The 23,505-nt window shown below is 28.2% G+C and overlaps 1 protein-coding gene across 4 annotated transcripts; it reads left to right on the top strand.

Moving 5' to 3' along the window:
* Positions 1-13,248: 13,248 nt before the first annotated feature.
* On the top strand, positions 13,249-21,320 carry LOC108455508 (myb family transcription factor PHL5). 4 transcript variants are annotated; one of them, XM_053019360.1, is made up of 9 exons: positions 13,249-13,922; positions 13,995-14,091; positions 14,194-14,270; positions 14,372-14,411; positions 14,891-14,936; positions 15,105-15,174; positions 15,387-15,489; positions 20,207-20,289; positions 20,975-21,320. In XM_053019360.1, the coding sequence occupies exons 1-8, from the start codon at positions 13,518-13,520 to the stop codon at positions 20,251-20,253; spliced, it is 885 nt and encodes a 294-aa protein (XP_052875320.1). In that variant the 5' UTR covers positions 13,249-13,517; the 3' UTR covers positions 20,254-20,289; positions 20,975-21,320. The 4 variants fall into 4 exon arrangements, 3 of the variants coding, with proteins under 3 accessions (XP_052875320.1, XP_052875321.1, XP_017609548.1); XR_008271000.1 differs by lacking the exon at positions 20,207-20,289 and having other exon boundaries at positions 15,095-15,174; XM_053019361.1 differs by lacking the exon at positions 20,207-20,289.
* Positions 21,321-23,505: the final 2,185 nt, after the last annotated feature.

Raw genomic sequence — 23,505 nt, 5'->3', positions numbered from 1 at the left:
TAAAGGATATTCATAAGTGTATATCGTGGGGCCTGATCAATACAATGTTATTGTGTCAAAGAGTGTATTCACACTAAAAAAGTGTTATGAGTGGATGAATGACTCCCAAGTAGTCTAATCCAATGTTGAGAGCAGATAACTTACTGATGCGTTACTTTAAATGGAATCAATGAAAAAATTAATAATACATTTGATATTAATATATGTTCAAGTGACGAAGAAGTATCATAGGATTTAAAAATGGAAGCGTGAAAAATCAAAATTTAACAATAATTAACCTTTTAAACTCATTTTTCAACAATGACTACAATACGGCACCCATAATTAGCTTTGTAGGAGACAATGGGAAGTATCATTTGCACATGTTTATCGCCAAGCCAATGCTGTAGCCGACTATATGGCGAATTCGGCTATGGACACAAGGCCTGAACAGTCAACTTTAAGCAGCCATCTCCAAGAGTTAAAAGAATTAATTACTCTGTGCTTCTTTATTATTTAGTATTATATTTTATCAAAATTTTATTATAATTATAATTATAATTATAATTATAATTATAATTTATTTAGACTTATATAATGTATTATATATGTTGTTCTTTATCTAATCAAATGTTTTAATTTATGTAAAGATTTAAATTTTATATGACGATAAAAGTATAGTTAAAAATATAAAAATTAATAATTTATATTGGCATGTAAGTATTTAAATTATGTAAAATATATAATTGTATTTAAGGTAAAACAAACCCCAAACAATCCAAACTTCAAAAGGGTTAGAAATTGTAAAATTTGAATCCAAAATAACCAATCTTAAATCCATCGGATTATCACCTCTAATTACAATTAGATCAAGCAAATAGCCAAATAAAGTAATATATATTTATTATGATTTGTTGTTATTGCGTGAGGATAAAAATAAAATTTTAAGAAATTAAAGAATGCGTTAAGACATGTATCAATGGTACTATCTGTAAGGTTTTATTCACTCTCACCTATATTTTGGTGTATAAAAATGTTATGAACAAATAAATCTCGAGAATGAAGCCCAATGACTATCAATGTTTTGTATTGACGAAAATAGTCCATTAAACATTGAAAGAAGCATAACGAGTGTATCAATTTTTATAAAGAACTTCTGCAATAATTTTTTATAAAACAATTTAGGAATGTAAGAGGATTAAGGAGAATAGAATGAAACTTCTTTTTTTTTTTTTATGTTTTTGGTGTACCAAATAAATTAAATTTGACTCCTATCTATTAGAATTCTATATCTCTTCATAAAGACATAACTATCCAAATTGATATTCACATCTTCAGCAATAAAAATAATTATTCCACATATATCTTTACTTAATAATTATGACTATTTGATAATAATTAAATGATATAACTTTTGAAATTAAGAGACATAATTCATTATTATAAATAATGGTAACTCTTGATTAATAACGGAACATTTGCTTGCTTTGGAAAATAATTTCAAATTAGGCAGCAAATTAGAAACAAATGTCGGTGTATTATTAGAGCAAACAAGATTGATCCGATTAGAGGCACCTGCTCCTTTTGTGCTTCTCTTTTAAAGATGGACTCCAAAAAGAAAAGGTAGAGTTATTGATTGGAACTTACCAATTTTGGGAAGTGAAATAATTGAGAAAAAACAATAAACTGCGATGCAAATGTGAGGGGAGAGAGATTGTACATTTCTTTTTCTTCAGCTGATGTATGTTGAAATCAAAAGAACGAAGCTGTTTTGATGGCTATGAGATTCATACATAAGCAAATTTCATATTAATTCTTTGAATTATGCGTATGGAAATGGAAGTGATGAAAGAAAGAAAGAAAGGAGGGCTTCATCATTGATAGCTTTGTTTTAATGACATCAAAACTTGCAACAAAATCATTTGCACATGGGAAGTTTAAAGGAGAAGTTGTGCATGAGATAACTCCTATTTCCCATCGTTTTCATCTATGAATTTGGTTGCTTTTCCATGCACATGACATGTATGTGGGACTACAATTGATCCTTGCTTCTACATCACCATATTCACCACCAATCATCAAATATTCAGTGAATGTCATGGATTTAAAATTTCATAGCAAAGGTTTTTTTTTTTCCCGAAATTAAGGTGTCTACTATCAGTAGTAGTGACTAATTTTTTTATCGATGGTGCTCTTCAAAGAAGTAAACGGCTGATCATAAAATATGGTTCATTCTCATGGGCGGGGATCGAACTCCCGACCTCTCGGTTAAAAAATATGTCCAAATATTTTATTTTTTAAATGCTACAAGTATTATAACAAATACAATCATAAATACTATGTCCAAATAATTATAATCTAGTTATTACAAAATATAATTCAACTCGTAATGATAATATATTAGAAATTAAATTAGAATAAATTTACATAAGAGTCATTAATGATAGAACTTAATCCAAAATAAAATAAAGAGAACCAATAAATAATTTACAAAAAAATGGAATCTAAAATCTCAAAATTGTTAAATTATGAACAATAAACTAATTTTGCCCTTATTTTGACCCCTTCTAATTACTATTATAACCTAACAACGGGTAACTGAAAATATTGCTTGTTTAAATTAACTGTAAACCCAAATATGGTAAAGCACCAAATTATATAATTCACAATAATGACAAAATAAAATTTCATAAGTAATTAATGGTACTAAATACTTAAAGATAATATACAATCTTATAACTTTTTAGGGCCATTAAATATATACATTTAGGATTATTTATAATTATGGTCAAATATTTTAAAATGATTATGGCAATACTTTTAAAAATACTTTTGAAAAGTGTTATTGAAAAGTACTTTTAAGAAGTGCTTTTGAAAAGTTTGATTTAAAATTTGAGTGTTTAATATTACTGTCAAAAAGTGCTTTTGAGAAATAAAATGTCCATTTTAACCATCTTATTATCAAGTAACAAATATGCATTTAAATAATATTTAAATTAGTTAATATTATTATATTTTAGTAAGAATATAAAAAATTATTATAACTTCTTGTTAATATTTTAATATATAAAATATAAATTTTAAATATTTTTAAGCAATAAATATTAATTATTTATAAAATTTAATTAGAATATATAAACTATATTTTAAATATTTAAATATAACTATTAAATATTTGTAATTAATATTTTAAAAATATTTTTTATTTTTAATCAATAATTTTAACACATTTATAATTAAGTATCAAGAAAAAAAAGGAAGTACTATGTTATTGGAGGGTGAAAAGTAATTAAGCACTAAAAGTGCTTTTGAGAGAGGAAAAACTAAAAATTTTAGCTTCTCCTTTTCAGAAGTGCTTTTCAAAAGTACTTCTGAAAAGCTAAAAATTTCAGCCAAAAGCAGCTTGTTCTGCACAACTTTTCTTCTAAAAGTGCTTTTGGAGCCCGAAATGCTTTTGAAAAGCAAATGCAAAATTGGCCCTTAATCTTTACCAAAGTACTTAAATAAGGGTTTTCACGTACTTCAATTTGTTTGCAGTAAAAATTATGTGAATGTTGACATGTTTAGAGTAAAACACATAACAACTGAATCAAATATTATTTGAAAAGAAAAAAATGATAAAAAAATTTATAATTTGAAACTTGATATACAACATTTGAAAAGCCTTTATTTAAGCAATTTAAAAAAGTTTTGACCTTTATTTGAGCACTTTCAAGAATGTTCAGCTCTTATTCATTCATTTTGGAAGGTTTGATTTTCGTTTGAGTACTTTCGTAAATATTAGACTCTTATATGACCATTTTGAAAGATTTAACCCTTATGTGAACAACTCTTAAAAATTAGGCCCTAATTAAATATTTAGCCTAATAATAAACCTTACCAATTTCAAAACACCAGTTATATACATCTAATTTTGTTTGGACTTCTTAATTCAAATTTCTTAGTGTTTGAGCCTCGAATGTACTGAAGATGTGCTGATAAGTAAATATTGGACTAAACTGAATTTTTAATTTAATTTTAAGATTAAATTGAATTATTTGAAAATGATGTAATTAAAAATTGAGTTTTATTTTAATTCTGGTTAGATTAATTTTTAAACCGAATTGAAATAATCTGGATTTAAGGATCCTTTTAGCAGATATCAAAATAAAGAGGTAAAATTATCATCCACATTTCATCTTGGAGCATTTCCGAGAAAAAGCAAAAAAAAAAAAAAATCATTAAGAATAAATTCTGATTTAAAATAAGATTTTTGTTTTTAAATTAAAGGGAAATTAAAATGGGTTCAAATTTAAAGCTTAACTCCAAATTTTGGCCCAATATTAAACTCAAAGCCTAATTTAGTTTGGATCCAAATCCAAGTTAGTACTTACATAGTATTCCGTTTGTTGTATAGATTCATGAATTGTGAATTCCATTATGTATGACATCAAATTTAAAATTAACTGATAAATATATTTTTAAAAAGTCTGTCTTATATATATAAGAAAATAAAATTTGGAAATTTTATAATACAGAGAGTGAATTGATGTAAAGTGAAAATTTTATAATAAGTCTTTCATTGAAAAACCAACAAAAATAAAGATTACTCTTAAAACTAATTTGTATTAACAATAAGATTGAAATTTCTAATGCTTTCGTTAATGTTCAGTTTCATCTTCATTGCTCATGTTTCTAACTAAAAGGTACATAAAAATTATTTAATGTAAACTTTCTTTTACTTTAGTGAATACTCATTTTTTTCATCTCCTATGTTTTTGCAATCACCGGTATAAAATTTCAATTACTCATTTTTACATCCCCTTAATTATTACAAACATTCCTATTTAGAGATCCTATTGTTTAATACCCTAAGGAGCTTTAATATTTAAATTACTGAGTTTAATAATTTATGAGTTTTGAATTTTTAATATAAATGTTCGGATTTTGAACAAGGAGTCCATGAGTTTTGAATTTTAAAAAATAATGTTTTAAATTTATAGGAAGAAATAAAAGATAAAAAGTGAAATTTTAATTTAAAATAAAACTCCCAAAAGCATCAACATGTCTCCAAAGGTAAAGAAGTAGCGAAAAGAGCTTCTTGTCTTCATCTTCTTTTTTGTCACCAAAGAGAGATGAAAAATCGAAAGATTTTGTTTACCATAAATGGATTGTTCTTTAGTTTGATTAGATTTCAACAATAATAAAATCATGATTTTATTAAAATGAGTGCTTTTAGAATTGCATTGTAGAGTGTATTCAACAGATAATTTTAGTATCTCGTTGCATTAGATAGTTCTTATCAAATCGAGATTTTTATTGAAAATGAAAATATTTTCCCATTATTGAAAGAGAACTCAATTTTTAAAATAAAAATAAAAATAAAAATACCATGATTCAAAAAAAAAAAAACTATTTGAATGTAAGTTTTGACTTTAATAAATTTGGGTTTGATTTTGTTTTAACAAAATTTTTAATATTTTAACATATTTTAATATTTTTAATAAATTATACTTATTTCTAAGATTTTTAATTTTTAGAATTATTATTAAGAATTTTTTAAAAAATCAAAATGATATTTTAGCTATAGTTCAAGACCAAATTAGTAATTAACAATTTAATTTAACGTTCCACGTCATCATTTAATAAATAAAATTTAGTAGAAGGGCTAATTTGCATGTTTCGAAATGTATAAGTGCTAATTTGTCCATTTTTACAGTAGAGAGGTCGAAATGCAATCCACCCCTAAATACAAAAGCTTCCTTGATACTTTTACCATATTATCGTTATTTTACGAATTGGATTATAAATTATGATATTTCAATTATAAATGAACAGAAGTATAAAAGTTGATAAATATATAAATAAATAAAGGCTTAATATAGTATTTAGTACTTGAATTTGGTTTTTTTTTTTAAAGTCAATATCTAATTTTTTTTAGCCCAATTTGGTATATGAACTTGATACTTTTTCCTAATTTGGTACCTAAACTTTTTTGGGGCCCAATTTGGTACCTAAGCTTTTTTTAAGTTCAATTTGGTACCTTAATTTATTAAATGTTATACAAATTATGCAAAACACTAACAATGCTTTTTTTTTTTGTTATGCTACAAAAATATTATCAGTATTAGAGGAAATTCATGTTGAAAAAAAAAGGTATTGAGCTATGCTAACTAATTAATATTAAATACGAAAAAAAGAGTTTTAAAATCCAAATTAAAAGAAATTCATTATTTTCAATTAATAAAATAATAAATTAATTAATTAAAACTAAAAGTAATTGAACATATAAAATATAAAAAATCATATCATCAGTCACATGTCGATCTTACATTGATTATTTTTGCTACGTCATAAAAAAATAGCATTGTTAGCATATTGGAGTAATTTGTAAAACGTTTGACAAGTTCAAGCACAAAATCGAACAAAAAAAAAGATTAGTACGAAATTAGGAAAAAAGTCAAGTTAGGTACCAAATTGATCCCAAAAAAGATTAACTACCAACTTAAGAAAAAATGTCAAGTTTAGATGCCACATTAGGAAAAAGTGTCAAGTTTAGGTACCAAATTAGACCAATAAAAATTTTATGTGTCAAATTAAGAAAAAAGTGTCAATTTCATGTACCAAATGTTATATTAAACCATAAATAAAACGGCAATAAGCATATTATAATAGTTGGGATTTTGGATAATTAACCTATAGGTCAACATTAGTGAAATGGACCTGGGAAGGTAATATGTTCAAATTTTGAGTTATCCATTCAAATTGATTAGACCTAAAATAATATATTTTAAACTGAAAATAGTTTCACCTGCTTGAAGTATTATTTAATAAATAAAATTTGATTTAAAAGGAAATAGCTTTAATAGTTTTAAATAAAAATGATATTTTTAAATTTACGGTGATATAGAATTCAACTTAAATTTTGAATCTTAAATTCTAAACTATACTAATCATCCTAAACACTGAATTTTAAGGTTAAATTCGCTATTAGTCTTTATACTTTGTAAAAACCGAGAATTTAGTCATTATACTTTTATTTAATTAATTTTAGTCCCTATATTTTTTAAAATTTAAAATTTTAGTCTTGGCCCAAACAGTAGCGGTTAAATTTATTTGATTAAATTCAATTACTAGTTTTGTACTATATGTACAATTGTAGATTTAGTTCATTTTCTCTAATTTAATCATTTTAAGTAATTATACCTTTCGATTTTTAAAATTTCAGCCTTAATGAAAATGACAGTCAATAATCCATTAACTAGATTTTTAGTGAGTAATATGTGAGAATAATAAGTTGACATAATATTACAGATATAATAATATGTTTGGCCCATCAAATTTTAAAAATAACATAACTTTACTTAATGAATTATTATTTGATAAGGACTGAAAATTTAAAATTTAAAGAATATAAAATTAAAATAACCAAATAAAAATACACAAATTAAATTCACAACTTTTACTAAATATAAAGACTAATAACAAAATTTAACTGAACTTTAATCAGCATAAGTAAAATAAGCAAATGAAAAAAAAAAAACAAACAAATAAATAAAAGGCTGGCCCAAAAAAAAAATAAAAGACAAATAAATAAATAAAGTAGGGGCAGGGCGGTCAACTGATTGGGGTGCCTAAATTGGAAGAACGTCCCTCCGAAGTTTGAAGGGGCAATTTTTTTTCTTTGTTGCTAATATCCAACTAAGATAAAGCAAAGATAAACAAAGTTTTTCGTTTTAAAATATCCCATTTGAGTTGCAAATACAATGTTGCTTCTGTCTTCTTTCATTCCATTGGTTTTATTTAATTTTGTTTCTAATTAATGCTTATCTGTTTATTAATTAATACTCTTCGAAACTCGAAGTCTTTGTTATTATTATTTTTTTTAGAGCATCGATCCAATAATCCTTCTTCTCATTACATTTTTTCTCCCCCTAATAAGGTGCATAAACTACATTTTCTTCACTTGTGTTGTTCTATTAATTGAATTTCGACTAATAGAAATGAATAAATTAGGTCTAATTGTTTTCCATGCTCCAATTTGAGATAAGAAATAAAGAGTTTTAAGTGTTTTATATATTATTTAGTACTTAAATTTGATGTTTTTTATTAATATAGTATATGTATTATGTTAATATTTTTATTTGATAAAATTATATATTTTGATACTTCAAAATAACAATAAAAATAAATTATTTTAGCGAAGTTAAAAATAATCACTCGTCCGTCATCTTCGTCATTCCTTTTATCATTCAACATCCTAATTATGTCTTTTAACTACATTTAATAATTTAAATATGCAAAAATTCTGATTTTTAACATAGACAATCTTTAAAAAAGAATTTCATCAAACGATTCTCTCAACCTTAACCTTATAGCCCCCTACCCTAGGAATCCCTGATCCAAAACACAACTATTTGTCAAAATTCTAACCATTTTCTATCTACCTTACTAATAACTCATCAATGGCTATTAAGCAAAACCTTAACAATTCATCATCTAATTACAATGGGTTTACTAAACACTACCTTCTTGTGCTAATATTCTAATTAAAATCGAAAAGAAAGAGTTCCTTAAAACCGTTCAAAGCTCTCGGCATTGGGGAGAAACATGCAAAGTTTTTCTTCCTTTTTGTTTTGGAATGAAGATGACCACTTCGTTTTTCATCTTTTATTCCTTTTATTATTATATTAAATTATATTATAATAAATCCTATGGTTGATAATGGCTTAGGAAATGGCTAGTAGAGATGGATGGATGAGATTAATTCTTTCCGCCAACTTATTTCAATTATGGTTAAATTATCTTCATGGCCTTGGTTAAATTGCACACTAAGGACTTACTTAAACTCTCATCCAATCTCTCTAGTTTAGGCATTTTTCAATTTAGTCCTTATTCACTAGTTACTAATTTATCTAACTAATTACTTAATAATTTTATTCCCTAATTCTGTATTCATCTTGTAACAGCTCGATTAAAATTTCCTGAACAATTTAGTTTAAGAAATTCGATCCTAAAATTAAATTTTTCAACATCAACGAAAAATAAGTTATTATACTGGATCAAATTATGAAAATTTTAGACAATTTGAAAAATGCCTAAGATGCTAGCCTCTATAGATCTTTTTGATAGAGGTAAATCGAGTTCTTCTAATTGTGAAGAGAACATTGAAACCGCGATATTAAAAAAAAAAATCATTGCAACTATTCTAATGAAATCTCTTTTTCCTAAAAATAACACTTTGTATCAGAATCTAATTTCCAATATTAATGCTTAAATCTTGAACATAGCATCTATTTTGAAGCTTGAGATAGACTAAGTATATTCTTAAACGATGACTTCATGATGCATTGGAAGATTGAACCTATCAAGTGAGTTAAGGGTTTCAATAGAATGAAGAAGGCAACCCCTGTGCTTATGTTCCAACGAGCCCTAAAAAGAATGTTGAATCATATTTGTCAATATGTTTTGATATTGCTTAATTAATAGTTTTATATGCCCATTTTAACTTATAAAGTTGCAAAAAAAAAAAAAAAAAAATGAAACCATACCGTTTTACTTAGACTTTTTTGAATTAATAATTTTAAACTTCATATTATATAACGAGGAAGAAGGTTGACACTTCGAAAATTTTTGTGCATATTAAATTTATTCATTTGTAAAATTAAAAAAGTATAATTTTGATTAAAATTATCATGTTTCGTTTGCATATAATTATTACACAATTATAATTACAAATAATACACATATAAATTAAATATTATAAAATATAATAGAATTTATAATTGAAATATATTCAAAATTAAATTGAATTAATTCTAAAAAAACTCGTATAAAGTGAGATTTAAGATAGAATAAAATCGAAAACAATGCTTAAGCATTCAACATACTTATATATAAAAAATTTAAGTCTTGCGAACACTGCTACAGCCTCGTTAACAATTATGTTTTGTTATCATCTATAAACTTTAAAATTAAACAAGAAATTGAACCTTTTGCCGCTAGATGTCTCCAGTTCGTAAAATCAAATGATTTTTAACAAGTCTTTTAAAAAATGACATATAGGAAAGTACAAGAATGATAGGAAATAAATTAAGAGAGAAAGTAATCATTAATGTGATTGATATTATTTTATTGAAGGTATTATAATAATTCCATCCTAATCTAGAAGCTGAGTTGTCCTGGTTTTATCCTCGTTTATGGTGGCCTTGCTGCACTCTTGAAAATGCCACCTTCTTTTCATTTTGTTTCATTCGTTGTTTAGATGTGTTGTGGGGAATGGGGAGTCTCCCATTTCTATTTTAATTTCTTAAAACTTGATTATGTGGGGGCTTTGTTGTCTTTTCCTTTCCCTGTTTTGTATTTTTTTTTTTTTATTATCTTATGATCCAAATTTTATATGCTAATTAAACATTCCAAATTTGGAAATTTTTATCCATTTCAGATTGGAAAATTTTTCAACATCAGTTGGGAGATAATATTCGGTCTTTAGTTTCTTTATAGTATTAAGTAAAAAATCAAAAAATCAAAATATTAGCATATTGATATAAAAAAATTTAATTTTTTTTCTAAGTAGTAAGTTTTTTCTCCATTGTTTTGCCCCAGGGCGGTGCTATCCAACTTTTCTTTTTCCTTCCCACCAATTTTCTCTTTCAGTTTTTTTCCTCATAAATTCTATATGCCTTCTCGCTTTTCAGTTCACAAATCTATCTTATGAGTATCTTTATTATCTCCACAAATTGTGATGGACAGATAATAGTGTATGTCATCATTGAAATTCCACCGACCACTAGCAGTTTTTTTTTTAGAAAATAAGTGGCTCTTCGTTGGTTTCTTAATCTGTTTTTATTGTGAGAGTATTTTAGATTAATAAATGATTTCATAAGTCGGTTTGGACTCAAGTTCTCTTGAGTTTTATATTTTTTTTTCAATTGCTCAATAAGTCTTCACTTTTAAAAAAAATTATATGCTCTTATGGCACGTTTATTAGTCTTGCTTTTAGAGACGATTTTTTTGTCATCCTCTCTAATTTGGTAGATGCTCAATTCTTTTGCTGAATTTGTTCGCCCATCGCTTTGGACCCATCCTAGGCTGATTGTCTTAATGTGATAGTTAATTGCGATCACTCTAGATATGTCATGCTTGAGTTATGACAAAGCCGATTATCAATGTGCTATAATAATCTATTGATGTTGAGGTTGAAGCCTTTGTCATGTTGATAGAGTTTGTCTTTCACCGTCAATGATAGTGTTTGTTGTGTTTTCTTTTACCCAATTTATATGATCCCATTCATGAAATAAATTAATAAATTTTTATTTTAAAAATAAAAATATTAAGATTTTTAAATTCTAAATTTATTAAATGTGACTCCTTACAAGTGTTAGAAAGAAGTAATTGGAATTAAATTCGATTTTAGGTATATTATATATCATCTCTTTAAAGGGCTATAATTTGAGGGTAGGAAAAGGTTGCATTTAGATTACTATTTTATGCTTTAAATGTAGGGTTATGACACGTTTTTTAATTATATTAAAAATTAAAATAAAAAATAAGGATAAATAATAACTCTACGTGTGTAAGTTTTTATTCCATGCACTAATTTTAGGATTTAAACTTTAAATTTGTCAAATATCAATTCTTAAAAATAATAATAGGTTTAATATAATATTTAATATTTAAGTTTGACATTAATTTTATATTAATTTGGTATCCAATTTTTCAACATGATACCTTAAATAGACAAATGTGATATAAGTTTGTTTTTTTTTTAATGAAGTAGCATAAATAGTCCATATATATATATATATATATATATAAATAATGTCAGCTATATATTGATTAATTTTATCACCTCATTAAAAATAATACTATCAATAAATTTGGATAATTTATATCATTACTTGTCAAATTGAGATATTACATTGGAATCCAATCAAAAAGAAAACAATAGGGTTGAGATTTTATTATTTGGGTGTGGTAATTGTTGAATAATAGATGGCGGCGTCTTATTAAGGCCATACATGCCTAAGTTGAAACCTGAAACCCCAAAATCCTTGGGTTTTTTAATACCTGTGTGTCTCGCCTCTTTCTCAAAATTGCTCCTTTGGTGTTTTGAAAAGCTCGCAACATATTTTTATATTTCCAATTACTTCCCCGGACAAGCACACTTATTTTTGTTATTCCTTTTTTTTCTGGACGGAGCGAAGCGTTTCGGTCATGTCAACATATCAATGTTTATATATATAGATATTCATTTTCTATTTTTAGAAGTAAGTTTTATTCACTATTTAGTCAACAGTTATTTTATTTTTTCTGCGGTATTTAAAATTTTAATTTATTTTATATTCAAACTATAATTTTATATCATTTATCTAAAAATATCATATATTATTTGTTGTGTGTTTTTTTATGGATTAGTATTGAATTTTTAGATAAATTGAACCAAAATAATAAGTCAAGTATTAAAATAAATAATATGTCTCTTCTCAATAATTTTATTTCATTTTCTCTTTCAATATCTTTTTGACCACTTTTGTGATAGTTCTAATGACGGTTTAGATAAATAGGATAATTTTTTTTCTAAAAGTTATTTTAATTTTTAGTTTTTTTTCATTCTATTTTCTTTAAAAGCTACAATAGTTTGAGTTTTGTTTTTAATTGTATCTTACGGTATATACATGATTTACCAAAGCAAGTATGTTGTTAGTATTAGTAGGGGGCCTTTTCATTATAGAGCATTATAATCGCGAGATTGAACTCTGAGATAATTATGAGAAAGATTATTTAAAACTTAATTTTTATGTATCACTGATTTCACGAGGTCTATTCGAGACATTTTACAGTGGTTAATTAGTTTACTGAGTTTGCCACTGGACTGATTTCATGATGACGAGACTAGGTTAAAATTATTGATGGTTGCTCAATATAATGTATCTCTTAATTTTTAAACTTTTCAATATTGTAGTTATTGTCAATCTATTTTTCTCCCTTTTTAGGCTTTATTTTTTGAACATTGGTATTTGTATAAGAGTTTATAGTGTTTTATTTATTGGTCGTTTGTACTATATATCATGTTTATATATCATTTTATATTAATGAAAATATTTTTTTCAAAATGGAAAAAAATTTCAAGCCTTAATTTTATTTTATTTTTTTACTTTTAGTATTAATTTACATATATTATGATATTACAATTCCACAATATTAAAGGGATTACAAATTTTGAGATTTAAAATCTAAAAATATGAATGCTTTAAGCTTATCAATATTTATATATTTGTATTTGTGTTTACATTTTTATTTATATTAATATCTTAAACCTGGAGTCATTGGGGGTTATGAAAGGGAAATTCTCTACCATACATCTTTAATTCAACACTGCCATGGTTGGTTATGCTTCAACCCCTTTTCTTTGATCTTTGCACGTATTCTGGATGGCTTTTAATCTTTTAAGCCGTTCATAATAGAAGGAAATGAGATACAGTTTCCTATTTATGCATCCCAATTGAACAGTAGATTCAGAAAATTGCATCTATTAGCTGCTGTGGTTAAGATTGTAAATGAACACCAAGAGGACTGATAGCCAAGAGCTAGCAAGGCAGAGCCTTGGATTCAACAGGAACTGCAACCTTCAACCTGCCATGGAGGGAGTGCCACAACAGCTAAATCCCGGATCATCATCATCCAATCCAATTATGAGCGGTTTCCAGACCCCAGCATATGCCTTTTATGCAACTGAAAGATTGGATACTTCTTTCTGCCCCCAACACAACATTTACTCTTCCATTGAATCGATTGCTCAAGATGAACCCAACTATGATTTCAGAAATACATTGCAGTCCTTAGTAAAATCACAAATTTGTTTCGACCAATACCAGAAATCCTTTGAAAGATCCTATAAATTTCCAGGCAGCAACGCTAAAACTCACTTTTCCGTTCCTTCCCGAGGAAATCAGGATCAAAGGGTAAGTAATTTGTTTTTTTCTTTTTCTTAATAGAATAATTTGTGTTGAATATCTCCAACTGTTTCCTTGCAGGCTTATTGTAATAAAAGTAACAAAACACGAATAAGGTGGACACAGGATCTTCATGAAAAGTTCGTGGAATGTGTTAAACGTCTGGGAGGATGTGAGAGTAAGTAAGAGTATGATTATTACTTGATTAAATCTTGAGAAATTTCATTATCTGCCATCATTTTAGTTTACTCATTACATTTTGGTATCATCGTCTTAACAGAGGCAACCCCAAAGACAATTCTGAAACTAATGGATACTCAAGGTTTGACCATCTTTCATGTCAAAAGCCATCTGCAGGTATTTTTTTAATTTCTTAAAAAACAACTTTGGGTGTTGAATGTTGACCATAATGCTAATATCTGGATTTGTTTCCTTTTGATTTCTGTCTTAACTTGCAGAAATACCGTACTGCAAGATACATGCCAGAATTTACACAAGGTATTCTAAATAAACAACATAAACTCCCATAATGAGTGTTAAAAAGCTTAATTCAAATGTTCTAACTCTGATCCCAATTGGGGAGATATTATTATAACATTAATGTAGTATAAATTTCAGTCCGATTGCTTTTAGTTGTTTAATTTGTTGAATAATAGCATTGTCTCTTAGCCCCTTTGGATGTTCACAAGCAGACGGCAAGCTTTTAATTTTTAAGTATAGGTGAATGTGGATATGTGTCCTATCATACCCATACCAAGTATACTCAATTTTTCTAAATTTATCCATATATTATTTGAAAGACGATACTAAATATCCATGTCTTAATGTATGTCGAACACAAGTGGTAGACACGATTTAGGGAAAACCATAGTTTGGAAGGTCATTTTGTTAAATATAAATTGTGTTAGACTTAAATAGAAACTTTATATATATACATGTAGACTGATAATACCCTTTTCATGTTGCATGGAAACCAGAGAGAAGAACAAGCACAACTGATTTAACTCGGATTGATGTCAAAACGTAAGCTTCCTAACTCCTTGACTCTCTTATTAGTATTCTATCAATCCAAATACATCTCCCCTTCTTTTTTCCCTGAAATTTACCATCAAATTGTTTTCGTATTCTAATGCTACATGTTCTAGACTGCAATTTGATAACAATGTATGCAATGTGTCGAGTGTTTGGCAGTGGTTTGCACCTGACGGAGGCATTGCAACTTCAGTTAGATGTCCAAAGGCGTCTTAATGAACAATTAGAGGTACACCATTTGTCTTCAGCATCTTATCTGGATATTTTTATTCTATTGTCTCTAAAACAAACTCTACACATATTGGAATGTGAACATGGGTTATAAATCTTCGGAAATTTAGTATACTCATTTTGGACACGAATTTGCATGAATCCAAGACTTGGGTTTATTCTGGATATTGTTAACTTGTTTTAGATTATTGACATTTTTTCACTTTACAGTTTCAGCGAAATTTACAGTTGAGAATTGAAGAACAAGGAAGGCGACTAAAGATGATGATTGATGAGCAACAGAAGACAAATGAAAATCTCCTAAAAAACCAAGGTGTGGACATCAAACCCTATGAACATGATCCATCATTTAGCGACCTTGATTCCTCAATTGCAGAAACTTCAGAAAATGTGCTAACTTCCGGTCCATGTTAGAGCCTCGAAAAGACTGTCAAATCCAATGCAAAGCGATTCTTGGCATGTCAACAAAGCACAACAAGACTGTCAAAACTAAAACATAATAATAATAATAATAATAATAATAATAATAATAATACAAATGAGTTTCAACCATGACTTCAACCACTCAAGACTATGGACAACTGAATGTGTGTTCAACTGTTTACGTAATAAATACTTTGCCCTAGAACTCTTTTTTTTTTTTTCTTACCTTTAATAGTTTGCCAGTAATAAAGTTAAACGAAGTTAGAATTTTTTTTCTTTGATAAACAATTAATATATTTTTTGTTCGAAGGAAAATAATATTTATATTTTGTATTGGATGTACTGTTAGTATATAAATATATATCTATTTATTTTAAAGTTTTATTAATGAGGTGGTTATATGATTATTGATAACGTATAGATTTATATATCCACAAAGTATCAAAACCCAAATTGAAGTTTAAATTGTTTGCTAAATAGGTGAATAAATTTCTAAAATTTAGAAGAAGCTTGTTTCATTTGGGTTGTTTATCTTTTGTTTTAATTAATAAAATACATGCTTTGCATGTAAAGGGTAAAAGATTTAATTCAAAATAAGTTTAAATGTCAAAAAATCTAGTGTAAGATAATTAAAAAAAATAAATCAAGTTACTAATTAAAAATTGTAATCAATTGAGTTCTTAATAGAAAGTTATCAATCAATTAAACTTTGAAATATAGTTTTTCGTTAAAGCCTTTGACAAGCCGTTAAGTAATTGTCAAGGTAGGTTGTGTGATTCTATGTTAAGTAGCATTCAATAATGGCCATGACAAACTGGCATGGAGGTAGTGATGATACTCGTCATGTTTGAGTTGACAATTTTATGCAGTAAAATCTTGAGATTAGTTATTTTGCTGATATTTTGAAGATATTGTAGTCTTTCTATGGAAACCAATCCGTGGTTAGTGAAGATTGGATTAGATTCAAATGAATCAAGATAACCCTTACTTTGTGGAGAATTGGTCAGGATTGTAATGTTGATTATAGAAGGTCATATCTTTATTAAATTATGCTTTTTTTACTGTAATTCCTATTTTCAAGGACTTGCTTTGTATTCGTTTAGTTTTTATGTTAGTAAGTTGAAATTGATAGATGAAACAAGGCTTGTCTAAGTTATGTATGAGAGCATATTGAGAGCACTTGCATTCTTTCATTGAGGAACTATTTTTTTGTGAGGATGCAAATTAAATTGTAAACATTAAGTGTCTACTACCCAAATTCTTAGAAGGGGATTTGGAGTTAAGTATTCTAGTCTTTAGGTACAAATGTGTGATCTTTATACTAAACAACGATAAAGTGTGATTCACTTATTCTATTGTGGATTAAAGATAGTGGAATTGCTCACTAAGTTAGGCTCAACAGATGTAAGGAACCCAAATTGTAAAATCTCTTAGCTTGTTAGGAAAACATGGCGTCTATTATTTAGCCAGATAGACCACTCGACAAACTAGGGCACTACTAACATATTCAAATCATTCAGCTTAACTTAAAAAATTTGGAAAAACAGTTATGAAGATTTTCCTTTGCATAAAAGCCATTTTTCTTCTTTCATTAGATAAAACATCTTTAGAGAAAATAATAAAAGTTATAAAAGAAAAATATATTTTCAAGTATTGTCTAGTTATGACGTTTATATTAAAATCATAAAATTTATGATCAACAATTCAAAAAGGTTTGGCGTACACCTTCAAAGAAGGAACAATTCTCTTTTAAGATAAAAATGATACAAACGACGTAGTTAATTGTAAAAGTTAATTAGAAAACATATGTATACGCCATCTGCCACATAGTTATGCATGATACAAAAAAATAGACAAATGTTTCACTCATAGATGCAGCTCTGGCATAGTCCCCTTCTATTGATCTTCTTCTACAATAAAACACTTGAGAAAAAAAGTAACAGAGTAAGTTCTTTTGAACTTAGTGAGTGCCAAATAGACACAAAACAAATACAAGAACATCGATAATCCACAAGCAATAGTACTCATGAGAATTACAAACATTTTCATAAGACTTAGTCTTACAGACACAATACACTGATTCATTAGCCGCAGTCTCTGACGGAAACACTTCACCAATTTAAACATACCGCTAACGTATACTTACCTCTCACAATCATGTTAGCTTACATGTGACCCATCCTTGTGCCAGCCTCGAACTCACATTTCAGAATCAGAATCACATATCCATCGTTTTCATATTCGTATTCACCATAATGTCCTTGTTAAATTGAACATGTGTTCTCCCGCAAGGTCGGGCCGTGATTTTCTAGTTGCTCCCTATCGAAAGCATCACAAACAAATTTTCTTTCCATATTTTCACATATCACAAGTTGAATGGTACTGAGCTCGTGCAACAAGGAGGGTATTTTACATCGATAAGGTTCGTATTCACTCATATACACTATTTGACCACACACGTAACCAAACACCACGTATCGACCCATTTACAGAAGAAACAACTTATCGTATACAACTCACATATCATAGAATTTTTCATAACTCAAAAGAAGTAAAAAGGGACTCACCAACAAACTTCAGAACAGAATCTACTCTACTGGTCCTTTGACTTGATTGCTCGAACCTTCACTAGCTTCTTGAGCTAAATAAGAAACAATTATAATCATTAGACTATTTTCTTGCTATAACTTAATCATGTATGCACTAATGCAAAAACGTAAGTTCCCCCGATGTCATCTTAAAGGTTTTCCAGGAATTACCAGTAAGCTGGTACTTATCAATGGCGTTTTACTAGCTACTAGAAACCTTCATCGTCTTCTTTAGCGAATATAACTTAAAAATTTCTAAAGACCAAGGGAAGAACTCAGAGAAAAAAAAAGGTAAAACATGCTAGTTATCGGCATTCCTATATAGCACAGATAGTAGGGACAAAGCTTAGTGGGAAGGTAAAAAAATCCACTATCGCCTTATATTATGAGAATATGCTTGCCTAATCATCTACCAAACATAACTACTACCACTAATCAATTTTGTGAGTAGTAAAACGTTACTTGTACATTAAAATAAGTCAATTAAACAAGTCATTCAATACGTAAACACGTCAAGTTGTCATCAACAGTATTCTAGTTCAATTTCAACTAGGTTTCAACTAAACTCTCTCGAGTTGTCATTTTCTTGCTAAATAAGAAAAATAATTCTATCACTCTGCAAACTAACAAGTTCGCTCAAAATATCTTGGGTGTAACAGCCCAATTTTCAGTGGTGTTGGAAACAGTGATTTGAGATCACTAAATCCCACAAGTAAGTTTGAAAATTTAATAAATTAATAATTATGGGTTAAGTGTGAATTTAAAAGAATTTCTGAATTAGTGAAATTTGTGATTTAAAAAGAATTTAATAGGTAAATTGGGTCTAAAACGAGGTATCAAGACCTCAAATTCATAAGCTGAGCCATAAATATTTATACCTTGTACACACCGCCCGTCACACTATGGGAGCTGGCTATGCCTGAAGTCGTTACCTTAACCGCAAGGAGGGGGATGCCGAAGGCAGGGCTAATGACTGGAGTGAAGTCGTAACAAGGTAGCCGTACTGGAATGTACGGCTGGATCACCTCCTTTTCAGGGAGAGCTAATGCTTGTTGGTTATTTTGGTTTGACACTGCTTCACACCTAAAAAGAAGCGAGCTACGTCTGAATTAAACTTGGAGATGGAAGCCTTCTTTCGTTTCTCGACGGTGAAGTAAGACCAAGCCCATGAGCTTATTATCCTAGGTCGGAACAAGTTGATATTAAAGTTTAGTTGGAAAATTTTAACGTTTAGATAGTCAATTAATTAAAAAGGACTAAATTGAAAACAGTGCAAAATTTCTTCAATTGTGATTAAATAGCTTAAGTGACTAATAAAGAGGGATTTAAAAGCAATTAGACTCTAATTATATGGGTTAGACGGTTTGGGCAAGAAAATCAGCAAGAAAATAAAGAGAAACAATGGCAAAATTGGAAATTTTACAAATTAAACATATAAAACAAAGACAAATTTGAAAAATCTAGAGATTTCATCATTTTTCTCCAGCCAAAACGCCATAAGAGAGATTTTTCAAGATTTTTTTCCATATTTTTCATCATGAAAGTTCAATTCTTGCTTTTTCTTTGTAACTTTTCATGTTTTGTGACTTTTATAATTAAGTCCAACTATTATATTCATTTGTTTTTGATTCTATGAATGATTTTGAAAGTTACCATGAGTGAGTACTGGAATTTTATGATTAATTATCTTAGATTTGAACCTTTAATTTCATCATATTATGATTTTATTAAGTGATTTTAGTAGAAATTGATTTTTAGGAACTAATTGTGAAAAAGCTAGGAATTGGGGTTTTGTACTGAACTTCTGAATATCAAAGACTGTATAATAGCCTAAAATTATTAGGTAAAGGGTTATTTGAGGAAAAATTAGTTCAATGAAAGTGTTAATTGAGTAGGGACTAAATTGTAAAAACTATAAATTTTAGGGGTAAAAGTGTAATTTCAAAAATTAAAGGGCATAAATTGTGAAGTGAAGTAGTATTGAATTAGATGCTAATGAATAGAAATTTTATATTATAGATTGGGAATCCGAAGATAAACGCAGAAAAGAGAAAATATCAAACTAGTCCCTGAATTTTTACAAATTCTACTGATTGGCCCAGGTAAGTTCATATGGATGAATTTTTATATTTAATTGTTAATTTAGGAATGATACAATATTCATATTTGTATTTTTTCTATTGAATTATGAAATTGAAATAATGTAAAAATCAAATTGAAAGTTCAAATCAAGGGATATGTAGGATTAAGTACGTACGTTCAGTGACAAGTGATGAATTGACAGATAAGTTCATGGTTGGTCCATGGAAAAATGTGGAATGTAGGTATGGCTTTTCAGTGAAAGACCATACTGAGTTATGACATTGTGAAAGTGAACGTAAGTCCATGGTTAAAAAATGACAGTTATATGTGTATAAGTGTAAAACCATAGCTGAGCTATGGCAACGTGACAAGTGTGCAAGACATGGCAAGGCCATAGCAAAGTGTATGCAAAACTAAAGTAATATGTGGCATCAAGCAAACGACATACTCAAATCCGTAAGATGTTCTCTAATTTGACGAAAAATGGTAAGTGACATGTTAACTAAAGTGATAGAAATTGAATAGTTGTTAATATTGAGCTCAATCATGTGATGTGTATTGATTGTGATTGTGGTTGGTAGGAAATTATAGTAAATTATGTGGTTTATGATTTACTGTAGAATGTTTGGTAAGGTTTATCTTTACAATCTATGAACTTACTAAGCTTACATAAGCTTACTCCTATGCGTTTAATGTTCTTTGTAGATTGACGTGAAATCGGTGGATCGGATCAACACATCAGGGCACACTATCCAGATTACTTCAGTAAATTTTATTGTGCATCTTAAGGTTTATATGGCATGTATAGGGTTTAATTGAAAGGAAGTGGAGGTGTTATAAACTTAGTTACCAACATTTTTCACTAAAATAATTTTGGACAATAGCAGTAGTCCAAATTTAAAAATTCACCAAAAATTGTGGAAATCGAATTAGAGGTTAAATAAAATATGAAATTAAATCCTATTAAGTCTAGTTTTACATAGAAGAAACTGTGTAAGCAAAAGAATTTTATTTTATGATATATTTTAATTTCTGTGAGACAAGGTCAGAATGACTTCAGGTTCCCCTTTCTGACTTTGGAAAATCATTAAAAATTGTATAAAAAATATTCGAGGTTTAAATTTATATGTTTAAATTTTTTAATAAGTATATTTTCAAGAGAAATAGATGGGAGCATTATCCAAACCCCGTACTAAGATATAATTAATTTTTAGTAAAGAAATGTCGAAGCTGTCAAATAGTAGAATAGGTGTAAATTTAAAGATTTTACTGTACTTATTCGCTAAACCATAAATTCTAAAAATTTTATGGTAGAAAGATATTAGAGTCTAGTTTCAAAATATTAAGCAAATATTAATTTAGAATTTTATATCTCAAGATATAAATAATTTAGTGACTATGACTTAAGTAGATAGTTTTGATATTAACATAAGTAAATAGTGGAATTATGTGTAATTATTCTGTAAACTCCGGTAACATCCAATAACCCTGTTCCAGCAACGGATGTGGGTTAGGGGTGTTACATAGGGTTGGCAGGTTGTCTCACAAAAGAGTTCGCCAAATGACGAATTCCAGCGACGCATACCGCAAAAAGTGCGTACTGTCAAATCCATATAGTACGCCACCCAAACACTGAACAGATGATTCACCAAGCTCACCCTTTTTCTACCCTAGCTTAATCAAATATACGTCAAACAACATATTGATACGGTCTATAATGGACAGGCTGTTACACGAACTATGTAAACAAATCTTGGTATTCTTTGTGTTTTTGTTTGCATATTTTTTGTAATGCCAAGCCGTAGTGGCCACTTCAATCAAACACATCCATTAACTGTTTTTTTCATTCAACAAACAACAACTGTAGTTAGCCACAATTGGTATTAGAGCTTAACATTTAATGTATCTAGTAGTGATTCCTGGTGTTGTTGTTTGTTGAAAATAAAAGGATCTTGAATTACCCGTCCCCTTATGTTAGAAAGTGATAAGTATCTCTACTGGAGGGCTAGAATGAAAGTTTATATCAAGTCTGTTGATGAGAGGGTATAACTTTTTGTTCTCACTAGCTAATAAGATCCTACTATCAATTCTACAGTTGGAAAGATTCTTAAACTTGGAGTTGAGTGGACAACTGAAGAAAACAGAGTTGTCAATGCTAACTCTAAATTCATGTATGTCATATCTGTGGCATTGACTTGGAATAGTTCAAACGTGTTTCCAAGTGTATTATTGGAAATGAAGCATGGAAATTTCTCTAAATTGATCATGAGGGAAGAAATATTGTTAAGCAATCCAATATGCGAATGCTAATGATAAGTTCAAGGCTCTAAGAATACAAGATTCCGAGATTATTGGCAAGTTTTATGTAAAATTGTGTGATCTGCCTAACCAGGTGTTTGCCATTGGAAAAGAGTATTCCAACTCTAAACCTGTGAGAAAGGTTCTAAGGTCACTACTTGAAAGGTTCTCGATTAAGGTAATTGTTATAATAGAGGTCAAAGATTTAGGTAGCTTGAAATTTGATAAGTTAATTGAATCTCTACAAACTTTTGAGATGAACTTGGATTAATATGAAAGAGGAGTAAGTCAAAGGGCGAAAGAAATATTGCTCTTTAGGTGGTTGATGATGAGATTGGTCCTAAAGCCATTGACATAGAAGAATTTCAAGAGTAGATTGCACTGCTTACTCATAATTTTAATAAGGCCTTTAAGAAGCAATTTGGAAGATTCAAGAAGTTTGATGCATCAAAGTACACTTTTAAAACCAAGAGTAAAGGTGTAGTTGTCAAGGAGGAAGCTGAAAAAGAAAAGAAAGAAGAAAGATGTCGTAACCATTTTTTGAAAAACGGGAATTGACTTGAATTTTGGAAATGAAAACGAATAGAGGAGTTGCCACCAATCTTTTTTTATGAGGTGCGATCGGGTCACCTTAAATTAATCATTTTAATAAAAATTAAGATTTATTAAAACGATAATTTTTGTCTCTAAAATCGAAAATGAATTGAGAGTCGATTCGCATTTGAGGAAGGATTAGCACCCTCGTAACGCCCAAAATTGGAACCTAGTTGATTAATTAGTATCTTTGTTGTCGAAAATTTAAAAACTTGAAAGACTTTGATAGTAATGTGATAGTAATGATAATAATAATACAGAAATAAAAATGCTAATAATGTGATAGTAATGATAATAATAATAGTAGTAAAAATAGGAATAATACAGTAATAGTAATAAAAAGG

The sequence above is a fragment of the Gossypium arboreum genome, chromosome 9, assembly GCF_025698485.1.
Source record: "Gossypium arboreum isolate Shixiya-1 chromosome 9, ASM2569848v2, whole genome shotgun sequence".
NCBI classification, from domain to species: Eukaryota; Viridiplantae; Streptophyta; class Magnoliopsida; order Malvales; family Malvaceae; genus Gossypium; species Gossypium arboreum.
Note: the sequence above shows the minus strand (reverse complement) of the source record. Positions and strands in the feature narration are given on the sequence as shown.